Below are 21,700 nucleotides of genomic sequence, written 5' to 3' on the forward strand. Positions count from 1 at the left end.
AATTGTTACACAACAGAATCTAGATCCTCTGCGTAATGGGTGGAAGTAGAAAAATGTTTACCCATGAGTGAATGACAAAGTATGAATTATTAGTAAGAATGAAGTATTTGCTGCTGTAAAAGCAAGGGCTTCTATTTCGACTACTGTGGTAAAAAGAGATTGGTGGTGGTGGTGCTTTTATCTTGCTGTCACTAGCAGCAAATTCCCTCTTCTCTAACATGACTTCTCCAGTCATAGAACAATACTGTAATCAAGAACTTTAAATTTCTCATGAAGATTAATTAATTTTTTTAGTAAAATAATATTCTTTTCTAGATTTTTCTTCAGAATTTAATATGTGGTCAGCACAGGTAATTAGAAATTTTGATCCGACAAACCTTCACTTATATGAGCAATTTCATAGTTCTAAGATTATGAAAATTGACAAGAGCTGAAGGATTTGACCCCATTGTTCCAGTCTAAAATTGAGCACCATTTTAAGTGTGCCATATTTGTGTGATATACCTAATCTAGAGATTTACATTATATCTAAGACTGGAAGAGACATATCCTATAGTACCCCACCTGTCCTAGCTTGGATTCTCACTGCTGTATGCACTGTCTCTTGAACCCTAGAGCAGGAAAGAAGTATGAAACTTAAATGTGACGCTGGTATATTTTAAATATTTCTGGATTTCTTTCTCTCTTTCTAACCCAGAATAGTATGAACACATCTAACTTCAGTGAAGTCAGAACTTCCTCTGATTTGCATTAATATTATGTTGAGAGAGTTCAGCTTCTATTAGCTAAACAAAAGCTTTAAAATGTAATAGTTGCAAGCAGTGTAAGAGAACACTGTGTTAGGTAAGACGATCCTTTACTCTATAGGAGGATGTAGAACCACTGCATATTTCATTTATATCAATGACTCAGTAATAATTCTGTACCTAGAGCCTTATGGCTTACAAGATTCCATCAAGATTCTCCCCTTGTAATTTTACTGGACAAACTTAGAAAAACAACGGAATGCCCAGGAACAGAAAAGGTGTGAAAGTTCAGATATTTCAGTATAGCTTTTCTCGTATTTTGTTCACTAAATATCTGTTAATATTTGGTCTCTCACAATAAAAGGGAACTGCTAACTTTTTAGTTTACGTTTAATTTCTTTTTCCCAGGTTATGGCTGGGAGTTGAATATGTTATGTGATAGTTTCTTATGGGTTTTCATTGTTTTTTACAGCTTATTCTGAAAATGATTTAAGTAAATATGCCCTTGTTTCCTTCATGAATACAACATGGGAAAATCCAACTTCTGTAACATCTGTGTACTCTGTTTGTTTATCTATTTAGCTGCTAAATAGCAAAGTTGTATGACTTTGAAGATGAAAGCCTGTAAAGGTCATGTGGATTCAAGTCTATAAACTAAAGAACAAATGAAGATTTCTGACTTTTTTTTAACACTGATAAGAGGAAATATAGCTGACAGTAACTGTCATGTTACTTTTCCTTTCAGCCATTACAGATTGTTTCAATGGTTCCTTGTTATGTGTGTCAACAAATCAATGCATAGCAGTCTCCCAGCGTTGTAACGGCATTGCAGACTGCATTGATTTCAACCTTGATGAGTCCAGCTGTTCAGGTACTTCGTTTTCCATTAAAACATCATTTGCAGTGCTGAAATACAGTGGTTCATTAATGAAACTAGAGCCAGTCCACAAACTAGACTGAATTCACTCTGATAATCAGATTATATTGGGTGTGAATTTGTGTTATGAAAGACTCACTCAGAAAAATAGCGATGGAAAAGATGGAAAATAATGTGCTTAGTTAACACGTACAAAAGGAACTTTCATGTAGGTACGAAAACATCTTTTTTTTTTTTAGTTCCTCTGTAATGTCCTACTAAGACACTCTTGATTTTAGCCATTTGAATAGAAAGAACAGCACTTCTGAGTTTCTGGAGCAAAACTTGCCTGGGAATATTGTATTCATTATGTCGTTGTGAACATTAAAAAATAACTATTTCACAACGCAGATAAAATATATACTTGATAAATTAGATTGATAATATATTTTAAATGAAGAATATTTTTAATTAAGAGGAATATAATCAGAAATTATTGCAATGTAGAAAAACTAAACCTAAACTAGAAGTAATTTACTGCTATGCTCCATTGTCTTCCACTATTTTTACAGAGAGCAAATCTTTTAAGTAATTGGTTGTCCACACTTCTTAAAACTGCAAGTGTCTGCATTGAGTAGCTCTATATTTCTTTGTATCAGCAAATGATTTTATGTGGCATACACCAAAAGTTAAAGAATTATACCTGATTTAATAATTACATTTGCTTTTCTAATGCATAAGCATCATATGAAAACATAGAAGAGTATTCACAGTTGTGCTATGATTGCACCTTGTTACAGTATTTGAGAACAGAAAATAAAACTTGACAGTCATTCATCTAATGGGAAAAGGTATTTGCATTTTACTAGTTATTATTTAGAAGACAGGAAATTCATTTCTGATTTTTAGTTATTCTCATTGTGGTGGAGTAAAACCAAAATTCAGTAAAGCAAAGCCTTTTTAAAGTGAAAATCTACATGAAAGGATGTCAAAAGCTGAAAGCAGTGTATGAATGATACTTTCTACTTTACTCTTTGCAAAACCTATGTTGTTGGTTAATCTCAGTAGGCAGCTCAGCCTCACACATCTGCTCACTTGTCCCCAGCCAGATGCCTGGGAAAAGAATAGGACAGACAAAACTGAGAAAGTTTATGGCTTGAGAAAAATTTTAACAACAGTAAATAAATAAACGGCCTGCTAAATATATAAAAGCAAGTGTTGCAAAAGCAATCACTAACAATTGCCTGACTGATCCTCATCTAATTCTTGAGAATGAGCAAACCCTGGACAAAACCCCCCAGTTTTATTACTGACCATTATAGTTATAGAGTATGGGACATCTCTCTAGTTAATTTAGATCAGTTATCTTAACTGCTTTCCTTCCCAGTTTCTTGCCTATTCCCATGTTCCAGTCTTGGAGGGGAAGAGGATGAAACAGAAAGCCTTGATGTTGTGTAAGCATTGCTCAGTAGCATTTGATACTTCAGTACGTTATTAAGGTGGATTTGATCACAGCTCTGAAGCACAGCACCATATGGATAGCTATGAAGAAAGCTAACTCCACATCCAGTAAATTTTATGAGACTGATTCTGTGTGTTATAGTTCTGGGTATCATGAATCAGAAAGTCGATGATACATGAGTAAGCATCTGTTCTTTTGTCACCACTCTAAGAAGTGACAGAAGCTTCCTTTCTGGAGTCAGATGTAACTCTTGATTTGAGACTAATTACAAGTCTGTTCAACTGAAGTATTATTTTTCTTTAAGTTCAAGAGATGTCCATTGATTTTAATGTATTTGAATTTCATACTGTTATCATTAAGACTAAAGGAGAAGTTTTCAGAAATACTGAGCACCCAAAATGCTATATGTGAATATTTTGCCATTCTGAAAATCAGACAATGGGAGATATAATAATTTTGAGGGTATGGAGGTGGTGGATTTGAATTCTAATTTATACTTTTTTATTTTTTTTTTGTAGCGTGTCCTGAAGAATACTGCAAAAATGGAGGAACCTGCTTCATCAAAGATGATGTTCCTTTATGCCAGTAAGTTTCAATGGGGAAAGGGACTGTTGAAAGACAAGTCTTTGTGTCTACATTATTTTTTTTTACAGTTCCTGAGTAATACAGCATTGAAAATAATATTATTTAATTGAGAAAATTTTCTGTATCTTTGATCTATCTTTACATGATGCAGCCTGTTTGTCTGACCCCTTGTTTTCTTTGTCTCATGTTTCACATCAACATTTAACAGCACATGCTTCTAGAAAAACTGATGCATGATGTACAGAAGGGATTGCATGCCTCAGATGAGCATAACATATTCTCATCTTGCCTGAATTAGTGATGTATTCTTGTATAAAGGTTTATTTTGCATATATCTGTGTATCTTCAGAGAAAGTTGCTAAGCAAAGGGTTACATTTATTGCATTTTTCTGTAAATACATTTTATATTAAAAATTGAATACAATTCTTCCATGGAATATAAGAATCATTAGAAAGTGTCTCAAGTTATCTGACAGTTTTCAGTTACACAGGATATCACTGTTTCCCACTGGGAAATTACAGGGTACTTTTAAAGTGTAAAGTAAACAGTGTTGTTCTTTATCACAGTTTTGTCCTTCACATACTTTAGTGAATCATGCCAAAGAGTTTACCAAATTACTGAAGAAGTGACTGTATCTAAGTGAGGGTATCTATCTTAGTCAGAACCTGACATTAAGGTTTGTCTCTCAGTCTCTGGGTAACTGATATTAATAAGCTTGCTGACAAAATTTCACCTATTGAAGAACCTGTATATTTTGAGAGATGTGTATCCATTACAGGATGAAGAAATGTCATAAATAACAGCCACAGCAAACATGACCACTTTCAGACATGATTTGAGAAGGGACGTTCGTATATGAGCACTTTCATTTAGTGCTCAGAAAGTGCTGTTGCAACCAGATTTCCCAAAGAATCTCCTGCAGTATAGAACAGAGAATGATCTTTGCCAGAAGCTTGGAGTTTCATCAGGGTGGCTGTTTCAATATTTCCTGGGAAACAGAAAGAGAGTGGGGGATAAAACATGAGGGATGTTGCGCATAAAATGAAGAGGATAGGCAGCAAAAAATAAAGGGATTGAGAATAGCCATAGAGTTAAAAAAGATTAAATTACTGGTCAGTGCACTAGGGGAGTATTAAAGATTTTGAGGATAGGAGAGAATTATAAAGACTGAATTTATGTTAGGTTTTGCAAATGAAAAGAAACCAAAATAACTGGTGGTTCTCTGTTCACAGAAATAAATAAAAAAAAAAGTTGGAATAGTACGTAGTAAATAGGGAGCATGATATTAAATCCTGATCCAGTATATAGGTAATTGGACTGAAGGCACAGAAGTAACTATGATTTAAGTGATGAGCACATGCAGTGCCAAGAACTGTATGTGCTTATGTTGCGGGAATAGATAATCTTTACTCAAGAATTCTTGAAAAAGTATTGCATGTTGCAAAGGTGGAAAGTTTTATGAAAACTCTGCGTTTGGAATACATGATTGGAGAACAGAATAAAATAATTCTTTTTATTCAAACACTTTCTATGCAATATACCAAATTTAGAGCAGTTAGACTAATACAAAAGTGAATAAAAAGAATGGTTTTCTTAATGCCTGAACTGTAAGAAGACTTTAATCCTTAAGCAGAAAATGTAATTGCATTCCTTGCCCTGTAATTTAATAATCAAGTTATAAATTAAAAATACATCTTCATTAAACAAATTTTAAATCTCATTCAATATATACCACTTGGCTAACTGAGCTGTGGAAACTAGAATTTCACAGATTTACAGTCAGCTTTGTAGTTGTATATATAAATGATCCAAAATACAGAAAATTAATTATTTTGTTTGCTTGCGTGATAAAAGTGAAAGTGTTGACTTTCACTTTTAAGTTTTAGAAAAAAAAAAAAGATTTTATGAGGTTATAATTTAATCAGATTCTGCTTATCCTCCTTAGAAAAGCTATGGGCAGTGCTGCCCCCTATTTTTCACTTCTTGTTCTTCAAATGTGCCCTTTATAATAATCACAACCGATCTGTTTTAATGGGCAACTGAAGTATTTTATTCCCAGTAGCATAATTAAAGTATTTCACAATAAATAGTGACAATAAAAAGACAGCTTTTTTTGTTGTTGAGACATTTTTTCAGAATCTGATTTTTTCTTGAAAGTTGTAACTCTTGTTATGCAGAATACATTATTGAGAAGAAACTCTACAAGGTAGTATGCATCTTTAAGTATTGCCAGAGTAGGTTAGTTCAGTGCCTTTTCCAGACAAGCATCATATGTGTCAAAGGGTGGAAATTCCACATGCTCTCTGTAAGATGTCTTCCATTGAGGAGTGATGTTTTTTTCTAAACATTTTTGCCTTTGGATGTAGTTATACATGTGATGTCTTATTAGATTTTTTAAGAGAGACGCTGATAGCTGAGTTTAAAAAAAACTGTCAGTGGGAGAATGTTAAATATCATATAGTATGTCATGAAAAAGCACCTAAGAAAACAAACTAAGAAAATAAAATGTTTGAGAGAATCTGTCCTGTCGGCTAGAGACGAAATTTCTCATTTCACCTGTTTTTCCTGTTGCCCTCAGAGATTCCCATGTAAGCTGCAGGCAGCATTGATGGTATAGCAGCTGCTAAATCACTCAGATTACAACCTGCTGAAGCAAAGCAAGCTGCTACTGGTGTAACTTTGTCCTAAGAATTTTCCTTTAGACATACTGAGCAAATGTGAATTGATAAAGATAAATTGTAAATTTATCTTGTAAATTGATAAAGATAACTTGATAAAGAGTGTAGATAGATAAAGGGTAAACTGATAAAGATATATAGAGCTTATATATCTACCCTGGAAAGTGCTTGTCATGAAAAAGTAAGTGTAGATAGGGAAGGAATGGAACAAAGATGTAGTCATTATGTGAAAAAGAAAGATATGATTAGTGGTCCAAAAGATGGGACACTGAAAAGGGATGGTAAGCTAAGATTAGGCTTCTAAGGAATTAAGAAAAAGGCATATTCTTATATGGAAATGTACATACAAACATAAATGGCTAACATAGAGAATCATGTTGATAACTTTTCATTACCCAAGTGCTATCTGAATAGAGATGCTGATGCAGAACTCAGCTTGCTTAATTTGAGAATGAAAGGACAGTATAATTCTCCAGCATTAACAAGATAAAGCTAATTGTGAAAGAAAACATATATTGATGCTCATGTGAAACTCTTTCCTACAATTTTTCTCTATATATATTATTTTTATTTATCCTTTTTCTATTCCTTCTGATTCAGAAAAAATTCATAAAATCAAAAGAATGGTATTAAAAAAAAACAAAAGCACAACAAAGAACATGAGTTATCTACAATATGTAAGTGACCATGAAATGTTGTAATTAGTATGTGAAGAAAAATGTCTTAAGAACATCTTTACCTAAGAATGACTCCAGATCTATAAACATCATTGCACTTAAAATTTGAAGACATTTTTGTCTACAAGCTCAGGATCTGGGAAGTGTAAAGAGACGATGCTTGGTAAGCAAGAATATGAGAGATTTTTACGAGAGAATGTTAATTTATTTTGGATGCTGGAAGTTTTCCAAAGTATGAAGGTTCCCTGAAAGGTTAGTCTTATGAACTCCAGGTATTGAAGAGTAGGAAACAGACAAAAAACTTTAAATCATGATATTTTTGGTTCTGATTTACTCATCACGGGTGTGATGAGTAAACTCAGTGGTGTGAATTCACTGAAATACTTTTCAGAAGACAGAAAAAAACACAACAGTTGAAAATTAGGTACCAGAGAAGATCTCACTCATAAGGAGACAAGGGTTGAAAAAATTTTGAGCTAGAGCCACCCCTCCTTCACATTAATGTGGCTCTTTTTGAGCTTAAAAACATAACTGAGTATATCCATTCATAGTCCTATAAATTCCATCTTTTGTCTTGTATGAAATCAAACAATATTGAATGAACTCTAGCTTCAGATATTCTTTCTTGCCTTCCAGACTCAATCTTTCTACATTTAAATACAGAACAAGGGACGCTAAATGGTCTGAAGATCACTGTTCTTATACCCTAAGATTACCTACACGTGTACCTATCTAAACTTAATTTGCAAGGATCAGCTCACCCCCAGAGATCTCTCTATGACATACCTGGAGTCTACAGGTTGGGAATATCTAATGCAATGCACAATATGTCAATAGAGTTGTAAGGGATATAGGGACTTTTGGAAAATGTTGAAAAGAGTTTTGAACTTTCTGTGGGAGGTTCTTATAGATCTGTGCTTAGGGTGGCAGGAAAGCTGGGGATGGTGGAGAACAGTGTTTGATAATCTATTATTACATAAATTGGGTAGGAGAAACAGGTATCTTCTATTCTGTACCAGCTACATCCTGTTGTGAGTCCTACCCAGTCTAACTCGCAAAACGCCCTTATCTTACAATGCCCTCAAGCTATCCTTCAGGTTTGCAATTTTCCCTCTTATTCAGTCAGGGTGAATTTAAGTCTCCAAGAATTACACTCTTTGTGCTGTTGCTAGGTGGCTAAGAGATTGCCTAAAAGCAGCAAATTCTACTAAATTAAGAACTTTTGAACTTCTCTTGCCGTCTTTTGCAGTGTTGACTGATCTGGAAAGCTCCATGCATTTTAATTTTAAATACATACAAACATAGAGGATTTTTCTCAATGCTTGGAAGGATCTTTTCATGCTCACTATTGCTCTAATCAGCTACTAGGCTGCATCTCTAAGAGGGAACGAGAAACTATGTGCTATTCCCACACAGTCTTATTTGTAACTTGCAGGGAAACAGTACATATATATATTAAAGCCAAAATAATTTTACTTGCTTGTGGTCTGCAAGTCACACTATCAATGTACAGAAGTATTTCCCTTTCAAAAAAATAGTTTGAATTGTAAAATGTATGTGAATTTTGAAATATTTTTTCAAGTATGTAATGTTGATGTGGTAGCTGTAGTGTTGATCTCAGCAGAGAATAAATGAAAAATAAATACAGAAATAAGCATCAGTCATCAAGCTAGGCATCAGCATTCAATGCATTGCAGCAGGTAGATATTTTGATTATTTTTAAATGGTGGAGGTGAGAAAATCTTGGATTTAAATGTATTATCTCTTTGTGGACAGGAAAATGAATTGGCCAGGACACATACTGTTTTTTCTTGGACTTTGCTTAGTTAGAACATATGTGGTCTTGCATCAACAGATTAAATAACAGATACACTAATCATATGCCTAATTTGTGGAAAGTCATCAGACAGCTACATAGCCACTCTCAAACAAACTATGCCTTAACTGTCTTCTGTACAGGTACATGAGAGTTTGATTGGTGATTCTGTCTCTGAAAGAGCCCAAACTGGTTTCTCCATTTTTTTTCCTGAAGTTATGTGCATACTTTGAGTAGCTTGGAAGCTGTAAAAATTCCTTGTGTAGATTTCAGGTATCAGCTATGTATCAACCCTTGCACTACACATAGGCTGATCCTTGTAAAGTATCTTTTGAAAAAGAAAACACTGGAGCCAACCATAGGTGATGATGGCTTCTTTAGTTTAATTGCTAGATATGATGACAAATGCCTGAATTGTATAATGAAATAAATTTAAGCTCTGGATCATTAACCTAATACGTTAGAAAAAAAAAATTTGTTTATATGTGAGTTCTTTTGTTTCCATTTAGAACGTTTCCATTTTGAATTGTAATCCTTTTGTCAGTCTTCCTTCTTAACTATTGCATTTTCCACTGCTCTATTGAGTTTGCTGTGGAAGCTGTGCAATTTTTTTTAACTGCTGTTCAAATAGTTCTAAAAAGTTGTCTAGGGTTCTGTAATGAAGCTAACAAGCAGATGACTACCAATATATAAATGGAGAATGTACTGTGCAGGTTTGGCATGTTTGAGTTTTCTACACAAACCACTGATGCAACTTTTCATGATTAGATTAATACATTAATGAAATGCTGCTTAAGCATTGCTACGGCAAGTTGAATATGCTCAAATTTGTTTTGCACAGAGCAAATTCTAATTTTTGAATGGTTATTTCTACTCTTGTGGTTGCATTTTCAAATTTATGCTATTCATATAATCAGGTGAATTAAGTGTCTGTTTATATTTATATTGTAGTCTATAAGGAAAACAAAGTGCCAGTGGAAGATTTTTAACCATCTATTATTAAAAAGCTATACAAAGGTGGAAAGAAAACTTCTATTTACTTTTTCTTATTATTTTTTTCCCTTTTTTAATCTATTCTGTAAATTAATACCTTATTCATATGATATTAGACATATGGAATAAGAGCTTAGGAATATGGAATAAATATATCCTAAAACTTGTTTAATATACATGAAAAATATTGTGTTGACCTAGTCATGGAAATGTATTACCTTTCCATCACTTTTTTTGCCAGAGTTTAAAGTAAAGTTGTTTGCTGTAATATGTTTTGAGGCTGCATAGCAACTATTATATTTGATGTGTATAAAAAAAAAAGATTGTGAATATCTGAGTTAGCTTTCTCTGTACAGTTTATTTGCACTACCAAATCAACGTAACTAAAGTTTTAGTCTTGAAAAACTAAAGAAAATCTTTGTTTAATCAACATGAGCTACTTTACAATCCCTGTAATGCAGGCAAGTTGTGTCTGTACCTCACACATTCCTTGACAGTTCATCATTTTGGAGTGTGTTCTTACAAATATGTCACATCTAACAAACATTCTTGCACAAGCTGTCTTTATCACATGCCTCAGCACTGTCCCTCCTTGCCTGGATGTCACAGAGTTGTCAGGCTGATGTTCCTCAGAAAGCAGCTGCAAGAAGGATTTTTCCGACTGTTGCTCTGATCATATCCTTCTTTCTGCAACTCATTGCTCCCCGTTTTGCATCAAATGTAACTCATTATCCAGTTTTCAGTGTCTTCATATTTTTTTCCAATTCCCATCTATTATTACTCATTTAACAAATATATTTCAAACATGTTTTAAACACTAGCTACTAATAAAGTATTCAATATGGACAGCAGATCCCGTGCTAAGTGCAAAAATATGATTTTTTCTATATTCTAAAAGACCTCTGCACATTTGTCTAAGTATAGAGCACAACTTGGCTTAATTCTTTATACTTACTGAACAGAAAGGAGGTATGTCTTTCAAAATACCTTCATTATAAATGTACGTGAACGAAGGACTAAGCACAGGAAGAAGTAAGATATATGATTTACCTATAAACCCAGAGAAACAAAGCTTAGTACAATAACCTTGCCCATGTGTTGTTTGTTTGTTTGTTTGTTTGTAACCTATTCTGTTCCAGTAGCATAAACTCCTCACAGCTGTTATTGGCATGCAAAAACTGCAGCAAATACTGTGATTAAATTTCCATAAATGATCAAGTATTCAAAAAAAAGCAAAAAAAAAACCAAACACAGTAGAGAATTACAAAATTCTTTCTAAAGGCAGGCCAGTCTGCAACATGCAAAGCTCTGCTGATGACTTTTCTGATAGCAATCAGAAGGAAAACTCTACTTTCTCATGTTGGCTCAAGAAAGTAGTTCATCAGGCCTATAGAAAAATGTCTTAGATAATGTAATGGACTAAACACACTTTTCCATCTTTTAAATTGGAGTTGAGAGAAAAACGATTTGCATGCACTGTGTAAGATATTAGCATTGTAATTCTGTAAACTATAATTTGCTTTGACTGAACTTATATATAGGAATTATAGTTGTTTGGAAGATTGCTGCCTTTTACTCCTTTCAACCTTCCCTCTGGACATGTAATGAAAATACTCTTGCACAGATTCTCAAGAGAAGGAATTATATTTTTCCCCCCTATAGTAAAAGACTTTAAAGTTTTTTTCATGAAAAAGAGTAATTTCAACAAAACATTCTGCCAAACTAGTCTTAGAAAGTAATTTTTGAGATAAAATATTTCATTTATTCTAGGGAAAGTCTATTTAATATTTAGAAAGAAAGAATATTTATTTTTATTCTTAGGCTGTAATCTCCTGGGTTTTGGAGTTTTGGATTTTATTTGTTTGTTTGTTTTGATTTTAAGGAAATATCCACTCAAAATTCCCTGACCTCAGGACACATTTGAATTGCCACTGTACAAACACATTAAATATATATATATTACACAATGAAGGGAATAGGTTCACATGAGAGTTATAATTTTTGGAACATCCAAGAAATAATTTTTCTTCATGTAAATAAAGTGTGTCATTATTACAAAGTATTTCCACACAGTACACCAAAACTGCCTCCCTTCTAATGTTACAAGAGTATGACAGTTGCCAGAAAACTCTTTCGCCTGTGGCTTATATTCTGGTGACACACAGAAAAATTGTAAAAGCCATTTTCTTAGTGGTTAAACAAATTATTGGAGCTAAGTATTCAGATCTGTGCCAGTATATGCATTCCTCATGACTAATTTGACTCTTCTGCAACAAGGAACCCACATGGAAACTTGTTTCTTTTTCCAGTATTGTTATTTTTAGGGCATCTCAAGGAGCAGTTAGTTTTAGGCAGTTTGGTGAAGTCTGGAATTAAAGGTGTCTGGACCTTTAAAAAAAATTTTAAGCAAAAACTCTAAGACCACAGACAGACATGTCTGAGTACATCCTTTCACTCTGCTTCTGTAAGATTATAAAAAGTAGTCTTGAGATTAGAGTACAGATCTAGAAATGAGAAATTCTAAATCCAGAGTGTGCAGCACTCCTAATATAAGTCCCTCCAAAGCACACAGAATTTAAAAGCCCTTCTCCTGCTTACTTCAAGAGATTTTTGACCCTATACTACTTAGGTATTATTGCAATTAACCCTTTTTCTCTGCTACTTTCTTCTTCATCAGTAATGAGATTACAAGAGTGTTCTCTCTCTCTTCTCCAGCTTTTTTTTTTTTGGTCCTGTTTGTTTCAAGCTCTTCAAGAAAGGGGCTCTCTGGAGTTTTGTTTGCCTTGATGTAAAAGGGACCAGATATACTAACAAACGCAGGACCTACAATACTAATTTTTAAGTGAAGAAACAAATGTTAAGGTCCCATATCCTGTCTGAGCCTTCAGAGTATCTTGAGATAATCACTGTCTTGAAAAAAACAAAAAAACAAAAAAAGTTTTAAAATGTAGAATCATAATATGAGTTCTTGCATAGCATTTATGTTTTATTATATTACTATTTTAAGAGGTTGAAAAATGAATGAATAGATAGCACACTTCTGCTATATATGTTTTAATGTTATTGAAGCTTCTGGAAGGCTAGTGTTGGAGAGAGAGGCAATGTCAGATACACAACATATGTATAAACTCTGCTGTACTTAAGCAGTGAAGTACCAGAGTTGATTTGAGAATATTCAGTAAAGATTATTTTGGAGTTGACCTAAGAATATTAAGTAAAGGTTATTTTCATTACTTACACAAAACTAGAACAGTTTATTTTACCAGGAATCACTGCTCAACTGTTGGTGAAGCTTTTAACTTTGTACTTGTAACATCATATAACATATACATGATTAAATCAAATATCTTTAGGCTGGCCAGTGATCAATATCTCTCCACCTTTAATTGCTTCTTACTTGCTCTATGTAAATGTTGATTAATGTGTACACTTCTACTTTTATGATTTAAATTCCTTGTAGAGAAATATCAGTGATATCTGGATCTAGGATAGTACATGGACCTTACGAATTTGCTAGCAGTGAGTATATGAATATTCAGCTGTATTTTCTCAAGCAATTCATGGGTAAGACAGAAATTGATACAGATATGTTAGCTCTCTAAACAATTCTGATATTTCCAGATGATTATCCTGAGCTTTCATCCAGTTCAGGCAAACCACAATTATATGCAGATGACATAGGAAGGAGGAATTATTGGCATTTCTGTCCACGTTCATTTTGAAACCCTATGTTTATGAAGAGTCATGAGAAAAATACTGAATTCGCTTAACTTCCTTTTGATTAACTAAGCTGGGGTTTAGGGGCTGGAGAAAAGCTTTCTTCCACTGAATGGTTACCACAAAATAAGCACATCTGTTGTAACTTTAATAGTGTGGATCCAGTAATGCTTTCCTAATCACCACAGATATGACACACAGGATATTTCTCCTGTTCTTAGCTCTCAGTTACCAGTGAAGTCACCACCCACAAAGTATTGTCCGTGCAAGACAAACTTTTGGCAACATACTGAAGTGCAAAAGCTCATCCCAAACCATGAGAGATGTCAGCAAACAGTTAAACTTCCTTTTTGCTGTGTGGGTGACCAGAGCAACAGGAAGGCTGTTTTTATTGAATCCTCATGGAAAATAAGTTCTCAAAGTTTAAAGGAAAAATCAAAAAACAAAAAACAAACAAACAAAAAGTGTTGGAACAGTAGTGCAAAGGAACAGTAAACTTTCAAGAAAAATAAAAAGTAATTCACCTTAAAGGTTAATAAACTCATTAAAAGGTTTATACATGAGAATACCTTGTACATGAACACTGTTGGTCTCATGTTAAATTCTCAATAAAAGACCGAATAATCTGAGATAATAGCAATATTTCAGTGGTGAAATCAAAACCAAGTAGAATACAGCTTCAGTTTACTAAACTAAGTAGATGCTTCAGTTCTCACTCTATGAGTTATACAATTTTTATATATCTACAATAAATTTTGTTTCTATGCTTGTCAGGATATAGATCACATAGGTTTTGTATGTCTAGCTTCGGTCTAGAAGCTAAAAGAGGCTTACAGTTGTAAGTAACTCCACAGTAATAATTGGATCTATTCTTCAGCTGATGTAAAATATTCTTACCCTCATTGTGAAGTGGAGAGTAAAACAAAGCAAAAACCAGCCAAGCTTACACCAAAATTCTGTAAGTTAGGAAGGATTTTATTCACGTCTTACCAAAAGGACTTACTTTGAAACTTGTTTATAAATTATTTAATCTAAGAACTTGAAGATATTGCTTTAAAGAATATCTGGACATCATTTTTTCTTTTAATGTTCAATTTATTGCTTAACAGTTATTGACAGATTTAAACTTTTAGGTGCTCGTCTGCTGAACAGCAAAATTATTGCATTACGATATTGAACTGTACAAGCTACTTTAAGATAGTATTTGACCCTGGGTTTGTGGGTTTTTCTTCTTCCTGATTTGAAGTATACAACAAAGCTCACTCCTTCATTTATGCATTGTGTGTTTAATTAACAGTTGTCATTTTTTAATATACAAAGAATAATTCTTCTAATCCTTCTGAATGTATCTCCCAGTTTAAAAAAAATCGTGTTCTTTAAGACTGCCAACATAAGTGATTTATTTTAATTCTTTATTGTAGTCTTTATATGTTGATATTGAGGTTTCTTCTGATCCAAATTTTTTTTTTTCCTCAAATAATACTTCAAGTGTATCTATTCTGTGAAACTGGTGACTTAGGTATTTGCATTTTTTTGTTTGTTTCTTTCTTTGTAACTTTGCTTTACTTCTTCACTTGGTAAAATCTCCTGTAGAAGTATTGTGCAAACTAGTTTTGTGATATATACAGTCAGTCCAAAATATAAAACAATGGGAGTGTGATTTTTTCATTGAAATTTCAAACCAAGTCAAGTCAAGAGGTTCAGAAAATACTGTAATCTGTAGTTGGTTTTGTGTGGATAGCACTGTGACTCTTCCAACTTCAGAAAACCTATCTGTTCCAGTGTTTGTGATTATATCCCCTGCTTAACTGCTGACCTTCAAAGTCTTTGAACATAAAGGTGGATTATAAGCATTCCTTTCTCTCCTGGATATTTGAGCAAAAGATCCGGAATTTAAATCCTTGTAAGGGAAATCTGCCAGAGCTTTAGCTGTTTAAAGGAGAAAACCTGTTTGTCCATAAAATACTGCAAATATATTCATGGATCAAACAATTGAAAATTTCTGCACAGTAAACCAAAATATTGTTTCTTAAGTACAGCTCCTTAAAATTCTTATTTATTATAAGCATCCAAGAAACAAATAACTAAATAATTTTTAATTTAAGAGAAGTTAGAATACAGTTCAATTTTTAGCTTTCTATCCAGTCAAGATATTTTAGAGTTAATTAAAAGGTGTAGAAACACTGATCATGTGGAAGTCTGGGTCCAAATTTGCTGATCTATTCCAAATAACTTTTAAATTCAAATGGAAATAATTCACTGTCATATAAGTCAGTTAATTTAATTTTTCATCAGATTATCCTGAGTAGAGAGCTGATTCCTCCACCCCCATCTTGCTCAGTTAATCAAAGGTAGGATGAGGAATCTGGAAGGAGATTCAGGGTCAGGAAGTGTAGGAGTGAAATCTGTCTTATGGGGATGTGTAGGAGTGCTTCTAATCTGGCAGAACTTCTAGTGATGTGAAAACATTTGTTAGACCTTTAAATAAAAGAGGAATATGTTTTGTTAATAACTAAAATAGTATAGATAATAAAGGTGGATGTAGAAGATCTGATGAACTGAAAATTAAATAAAGATAGCACTTTATTGACAATGTGCAGAGAGAGGTATAAATACTGCTGATATGTTGCTTTCTTACTTTGTAAGAGGTATGTTTAAAAAAAAAAGAAATAACAACAATGGTGTTTTCCTTTCCACTTCTGGAATGATACTGACTACAAGATTTTTAACATTACTAATTCACAGGTAAGAGTGAGCTAATGGGAGGGAAGGAAGGAAAGGAGAATGGGATGAAGAGTAATCACCCAAGTTCTGGGGACTAACTGACCATGCCACCATGTACACTGACAGCTTCCTTTGTTAAAGTTGTGTTTGCACATAGATGAAACTTGTGCCTGTGAGAAGATTTGGCTGTAGCACGAGGCCACTGTCTAGGACTTATAATACATAATCTGTGAGCTATCCTTTATTCTTGTCATACACAATGACTTAGGTGATAAGTCATGTCCAAGGCTGTTACTGGGGCACAGATGTTTTAAGGGACATGGGACATTATAGACAGAATAGATAAATTCTATTTAAAAACATTTTTCAGCCTGATACCCTAAAAAAAAAAACAAGGTTAATGTGACTGTCCTGATATTCCTTTTGTACACAATTATTTGCATCCACATGTTTATTTAGCCCGTAAGACAGTTTTAGCCAATCCTGATGAAGAAAGCAGAGATGTCAAAGATGTGATATCCCCACAACTATTGTAAAAAATAACACTCATTTGTTTTGGGGCACCACACTAATGCTTGTACATGTGCTACATGCTTTTATGAGAGAGATATGGGAAAGATGTGCAAGAAATAGGATGAAGGTGAAGAAAATCATGAGGAGATGGTGAGAAAAGTGATATTACTGTGTGAATCGGCACAAACTCATAAGATACCAGGCGTTATTAGATCTATCTCTTTATCAGATGTTCTCATTATCAGCACTATATACCACATAATGCACTTCTATGTCAGATGCCGTTCTGTCAGACTGCCTCTCTGCTGCCACCTGTCACACGGCAACAAAATGTAACAGAATATTGATGGAAAAGTTCCACCTTTACTTCCATACCACCAGCATCCACCTCTGATGTCATGGGCCAGCGCAATGAAATAGGAGGCATTACTTTTAAATCAGCCTTCATATTTAAATAGGAAGAATGCTGCGTAATTAGTGGTTACAGAGTAGACATAAAAATGGTTTATTCACTTCTGTCCCCTTACCAACTTGTCCTCACTTAATGTGACCTTCTCTGCTGCAGTTAACTTTGACTCCTTATGAATGGTCATAAGCTCTACTCCTTCTCCTCTGGTTCCAGAGAAGTCATCTGTCAGGCCTGAGGCCTCATCTCTCTTTTTCCTTACAGTAGTTTCTGCATGAGCCACATGATGGCAACTTTGTGCAGTGCTTTCCTATCTTGACAAGTCCCCTCAGCCTTTCCCAGAGAAGGAACAACTTACTGACGCCTTCAGATAGTTCAACTAAACCTAATCAGGATGATTAAACGAACTTAAGACAAAAATGAAAACAATCTATCTGCATATTTACATTTGGAAAGAAACAGGCTGAGTCTCAAACACTCAGTATGAAAAGTGAGTATCACAGGTCCTGAGATTAAATCAGAAAAATGGCCAACATGCTAATCTTATATTATCCTATTACTATATTCACAGTTTTATAGGTACACTTAGTGCTCACACCACATTTTGTGGGATTTAGTAGTCCAGATCTTGGTGTAACCTAATCACCATCAGTTCTGAAGTTTTCAGATCTCATAGATACCATAGATTTCTGATCTCTAAAATCTTGAGTATGAAGAGAAAGGACAGAAAAAGTGGTCGAGTCAGCTCTGTAAAACAGATCAAGTGTATCATGAAAAGAAAGAATGACATAACATTCAGAAGAACTACTATGAGAAAATCTTTCTAGTAAGAAAATCTTAAAACAAATAAAAAAAAAGACTCTACTGGAAAACATCAATGTTTAATCTCTTTCAAAAGATGAAAAACTGTCATGTTCAAATAACTTCAATCTCCTTTTACACAAAATACCTAAGGTGGCTTACACAGGTCATATTTAAGAATACATTTTCAAATATATAATGATTGGATATAATATAATAAGAATTAATTTACTATGAATGTTGAAAAAAAAGTAATTGATGTGCATTAATGTGATACATTTCTAAATGATATTTTTTGTGTAATTAAGATATCATTTTTTTAATTTTCAGTTATTGATATGAAGATTAAAGGCAAGGCATTGTATCATCTTTGTAATAGTCTGTTTCAGGAGTAGGAAAAAAAAATCATCTGCCAGAATTATGGAGAAATAATTCACACTTTTTATTTCAAATATATTTTAAAAATTGCGGTATCCTCACAGTCAGAGGAAAAAAAGTGGATTAATGAAATCAGTTGTTCAGTTTATATAACAGATTTCATCCTGAGCCTTACTGCACTGACACTATGCCTTCGGAAAATGTAAATCTGTCCCTTATTAATATGGAATGTTTTTCATGGCTCACTTCTACCTTGTCTCAACAGATGACTTAAGACAATCAGTAGAAAAACAGAACATGGAAAGAATTTCTTGACTTCTCAAATTTTTGGATAGGTAGACTTCCTCTGTTCAAGTTGTTTACCAGCAATGCAGGTTAACACGGTTTTCATTTTGCCTAGTGATATACATTAAAGGAGCATAAAGGATGCTCTGCATTGTATAAGCACAGTGATTCATTGCACAGCAGTATTAACTCCATCCTTCATCTGTACAGCATATTTCTTGGCTGCAAATGAGTTTGTTGAATGAATAAGCTGGATGCTGTTAGAAATTCTATTATTAGCTGTAGCTCAACATATATTATTAAAAATAATATCTACTAAAGGCCATTGGAAGAATTTTGCTTTATCAGAATGCCAGTATATGAGTTGAAATTCAGTCCTTTATTGAATTAAAGCAAATGAGCCAAATTTTGAACTATTTTCCTCAATAAAAGTTACAGTGATGTGCCAGGAGTTTAAATTTGTCTTAATGTATACATATAGGCTAATATTAAGTGCTGAAGTTTGAAGATTTGAGCACTGATAATAACAGAGAAGATTTAGCTACTCATAATATCAATATTTTTTCCTGGCTTATATTAGTCATGCTAAATTACCTCTGCTGTATGCCATAATGATAATCTCATTGCAAAGCCAATCACTGAATACCAAAATTAAAGCTTTTTATTTGGAAGGAAGGTCTGGGGGAGTCTGTGATCTTCCAATTAAATACTGTATCTGAAAATGTATGCACGAGGGTATGAATTGAAAAAGCACAGGAATCCTTAATTCTAGCCTCTGCTAAATTTTGAAGTCTTGACTCTGTAACCATAACAACACAAAGGGAATGTGGTGCTGAGAAAAAGGTTATGAAGAAATTATTTTTATTGCATCTAAAGTGTCTTAGGTTCTCATAAATTGTTTAAAGGTCATTTCTCTGGAGATTTCATAATTTTAACTTGTTAGAATGAAGCTAGAGTGTGAATTTTGCATTCTTCTGGGGAATTCATTTTTATTATGAGTCCCACCATTATTTTTTTGCTTGGATCACATTGGCATGTTGAACTTATCACTGAACTTAAGCCTTTTCTGAGGAATTATTCAAACAGAATAAAACCCACTGTATCTGTATTACACAGAGGGTAAGGGAAACAGCACTTTTGTGGCTTTTTGTTTTCGATCTCTTATCAGTACGCATTTAAAATACAAAATAAAAAGAAAAAGAATGTGTTCATACTAGACCTGTACAACGCTGAGAAACAGCAGCATTAAATGTTACTGTGTACTGATGTCTCTTATGTAAGCAGTTAAATTTATGACTGTTTAAGAATGACAAAGTGATTTATAATCTCTAATACACACTACAATCCACCTGCTAGGAGCAATAGCCTGAGTTAGCAGATTGGTTAAAACACAGACCATTTCAGCTGATAAATGAATACACCAATACAGGAAAGATGAAAGTGGGAGGAGATGGGAAGAATCAATAATTATCTTTTTCTTATTATTAATTGCACCAAATATGTGGTTTAATAATGACAAAATATTCATTACTTATCTTCTTTGATTAAGGATTTAATTTAAAAAGGAACTTGCAAATTCATGCCTATGAAAGCCATGTCAAAGGTAAACATCAGCAAAATGGATATGAGAACTGACTTCATAATAAAGACCTATTATTTCTTTCATAACTACAAGGGCTACTCCAAAAGTAATGTTTACTATTTCATTACTTTGGCCAACAAAATCAGAGATGTATGTTGGTGGTGTAGCAGCAGAGGTGAAACCTTCCTACCAATATCCCATTACACATTGTTGCCATGTGACAGATGGCAGCAGAAGGGCAGTCTGACAGAATGGAGTCTGACATGGAAGTGAGGATGGAGCAAAGGTGTGGAATTGAATTCCTCCATGTGGAAAAAATTGCACATGTTGACATTAATCGATTCTTGCTGTATGTTTATGGAGAACAAACAGTGGATGTTAGCACAGTGAGGTGGTGGGAGGCACGTTTCAGCAGTGGCAACAGTGGATCACCTCTGCTGGTGCAGAATTTCACAAGCATAGCATGCAGACTCTTGTTCATAGCTGGTAAAAATGCACAGCTAATGGTGATGACTATGATGAAAAATTGTGTTTTGTAGCTGGGAATTTTCTCTATCCAGTAGTATTATTGTGTTCTTTGACTCCATTGTCATTTCCATGGGAATAAATGGAAGGTATTACTTTCAGACACAGTGCTGGAAATAAAGTAGTCTCAGTATAGTTAAAGTTCAATAAAAGACAATAAGAAACTGCATACAACAAAAAAAAAAGTGAAAACAAAGCAGTAAAAGAATGGTGTTTGTGGAAAAAAAGCCACCTACTGTAAATATATTCAGATCTCTTGTTGTTTTCTTCTGATATGCATCAACAGAACTCTCATATAAGAAAAAATAAGAAAAAAACCTTTCACTGTGATACTAACAGGTTTATTGTAAAATTATTTATATCTGTCATAATTTACTGCATTATTTCTTTTACAGTTTTTCTACTTTTACGTAAATATGAAATCAGTGCCATTTCTGAAAGCAAATGAATTTTACTACCTGCTGTAAATACAGATCAAACTTTCTGTTAGGTCATTCCTTAGTATTTATTTAATCCTATTGAAACTGCAGACCTGGGCTGTATCAGGTAGAAAAGCATGTAAAAGTGTGGTAGTGTTCACTTTTGAGATTTCTGTTTCATTGTCTCTCTGTCCTTTCCATATCTCTCTCTCATCCTTTTCCCCTCCTTTGAGAGTACTTCAAGAGGAAATCAAGCATCCAAGTGCATGTTTCATGAGTAGGAAAAGGGATAAAAAGAAAAAATAGAAGAGAAACACAAAAATACCAGAGGGCCAACAAAGAAAAAGGAAGTAAAATTAGACCCCCACACCTCTAAGTAAAAAGGGGAAAAAAAAAAAGAACTGTGAAGCAAGAATTGAAGAGAAGATGGACAGCTGGATTGGAATAAAGGACTTTCGTTTTTCTATAAGCTGATTTAAGCTAAGGCTATTGAATGAGCTTTTTCTGCAGCATTTCAGATACCTTGGTACTGAAGT

At 33.8% G+C, this 21,700-nt stretch overlaps 1 protein-coding gene across 1 annotated transcript in view; it reads left to right on the top strand.

Moving 5' to 3' along the window:
* The window catches only part of MALRD1 (MAM and LDL receptor class A domain containing 1), a 210,036-nt gene that overhangs the window by 168,064 nt on the left and 20,272 nt on the right, over window positions 1–21,700 (top strand). Inside the window, exons 34-35 of the mRNA XM_065731331.1 lie at window positions 1,492–1,617; window positions 3,583–3,649. Coding sequence (XP_065587403.1) covers window positions 1,492–1,617; window positions 3,583–3,649 — 193 coding nt within the window. The remainder of the gene's footprint in view (window positions 1–1,491; window positions 1,618–3,582; window positions 3,650–21,700) is intronic.

This window comes from Cyrtonyx montezumae, unplaced genomic scaffold (genome assembly GCF_038088225.1).
Source record: "Cyrtonyx montezumae isolate F1298 unplaced genomic scaffold, pur_monq_1.0 scaffold_14, whole genome shotgun sequence".
NCBI classification, from domain to species: Eukaryota; Metazoa; Chordata; class Aves; order Galliformes; family Odontophoridae; genus Cyrtonyx; species Cyrtonyx montezumae.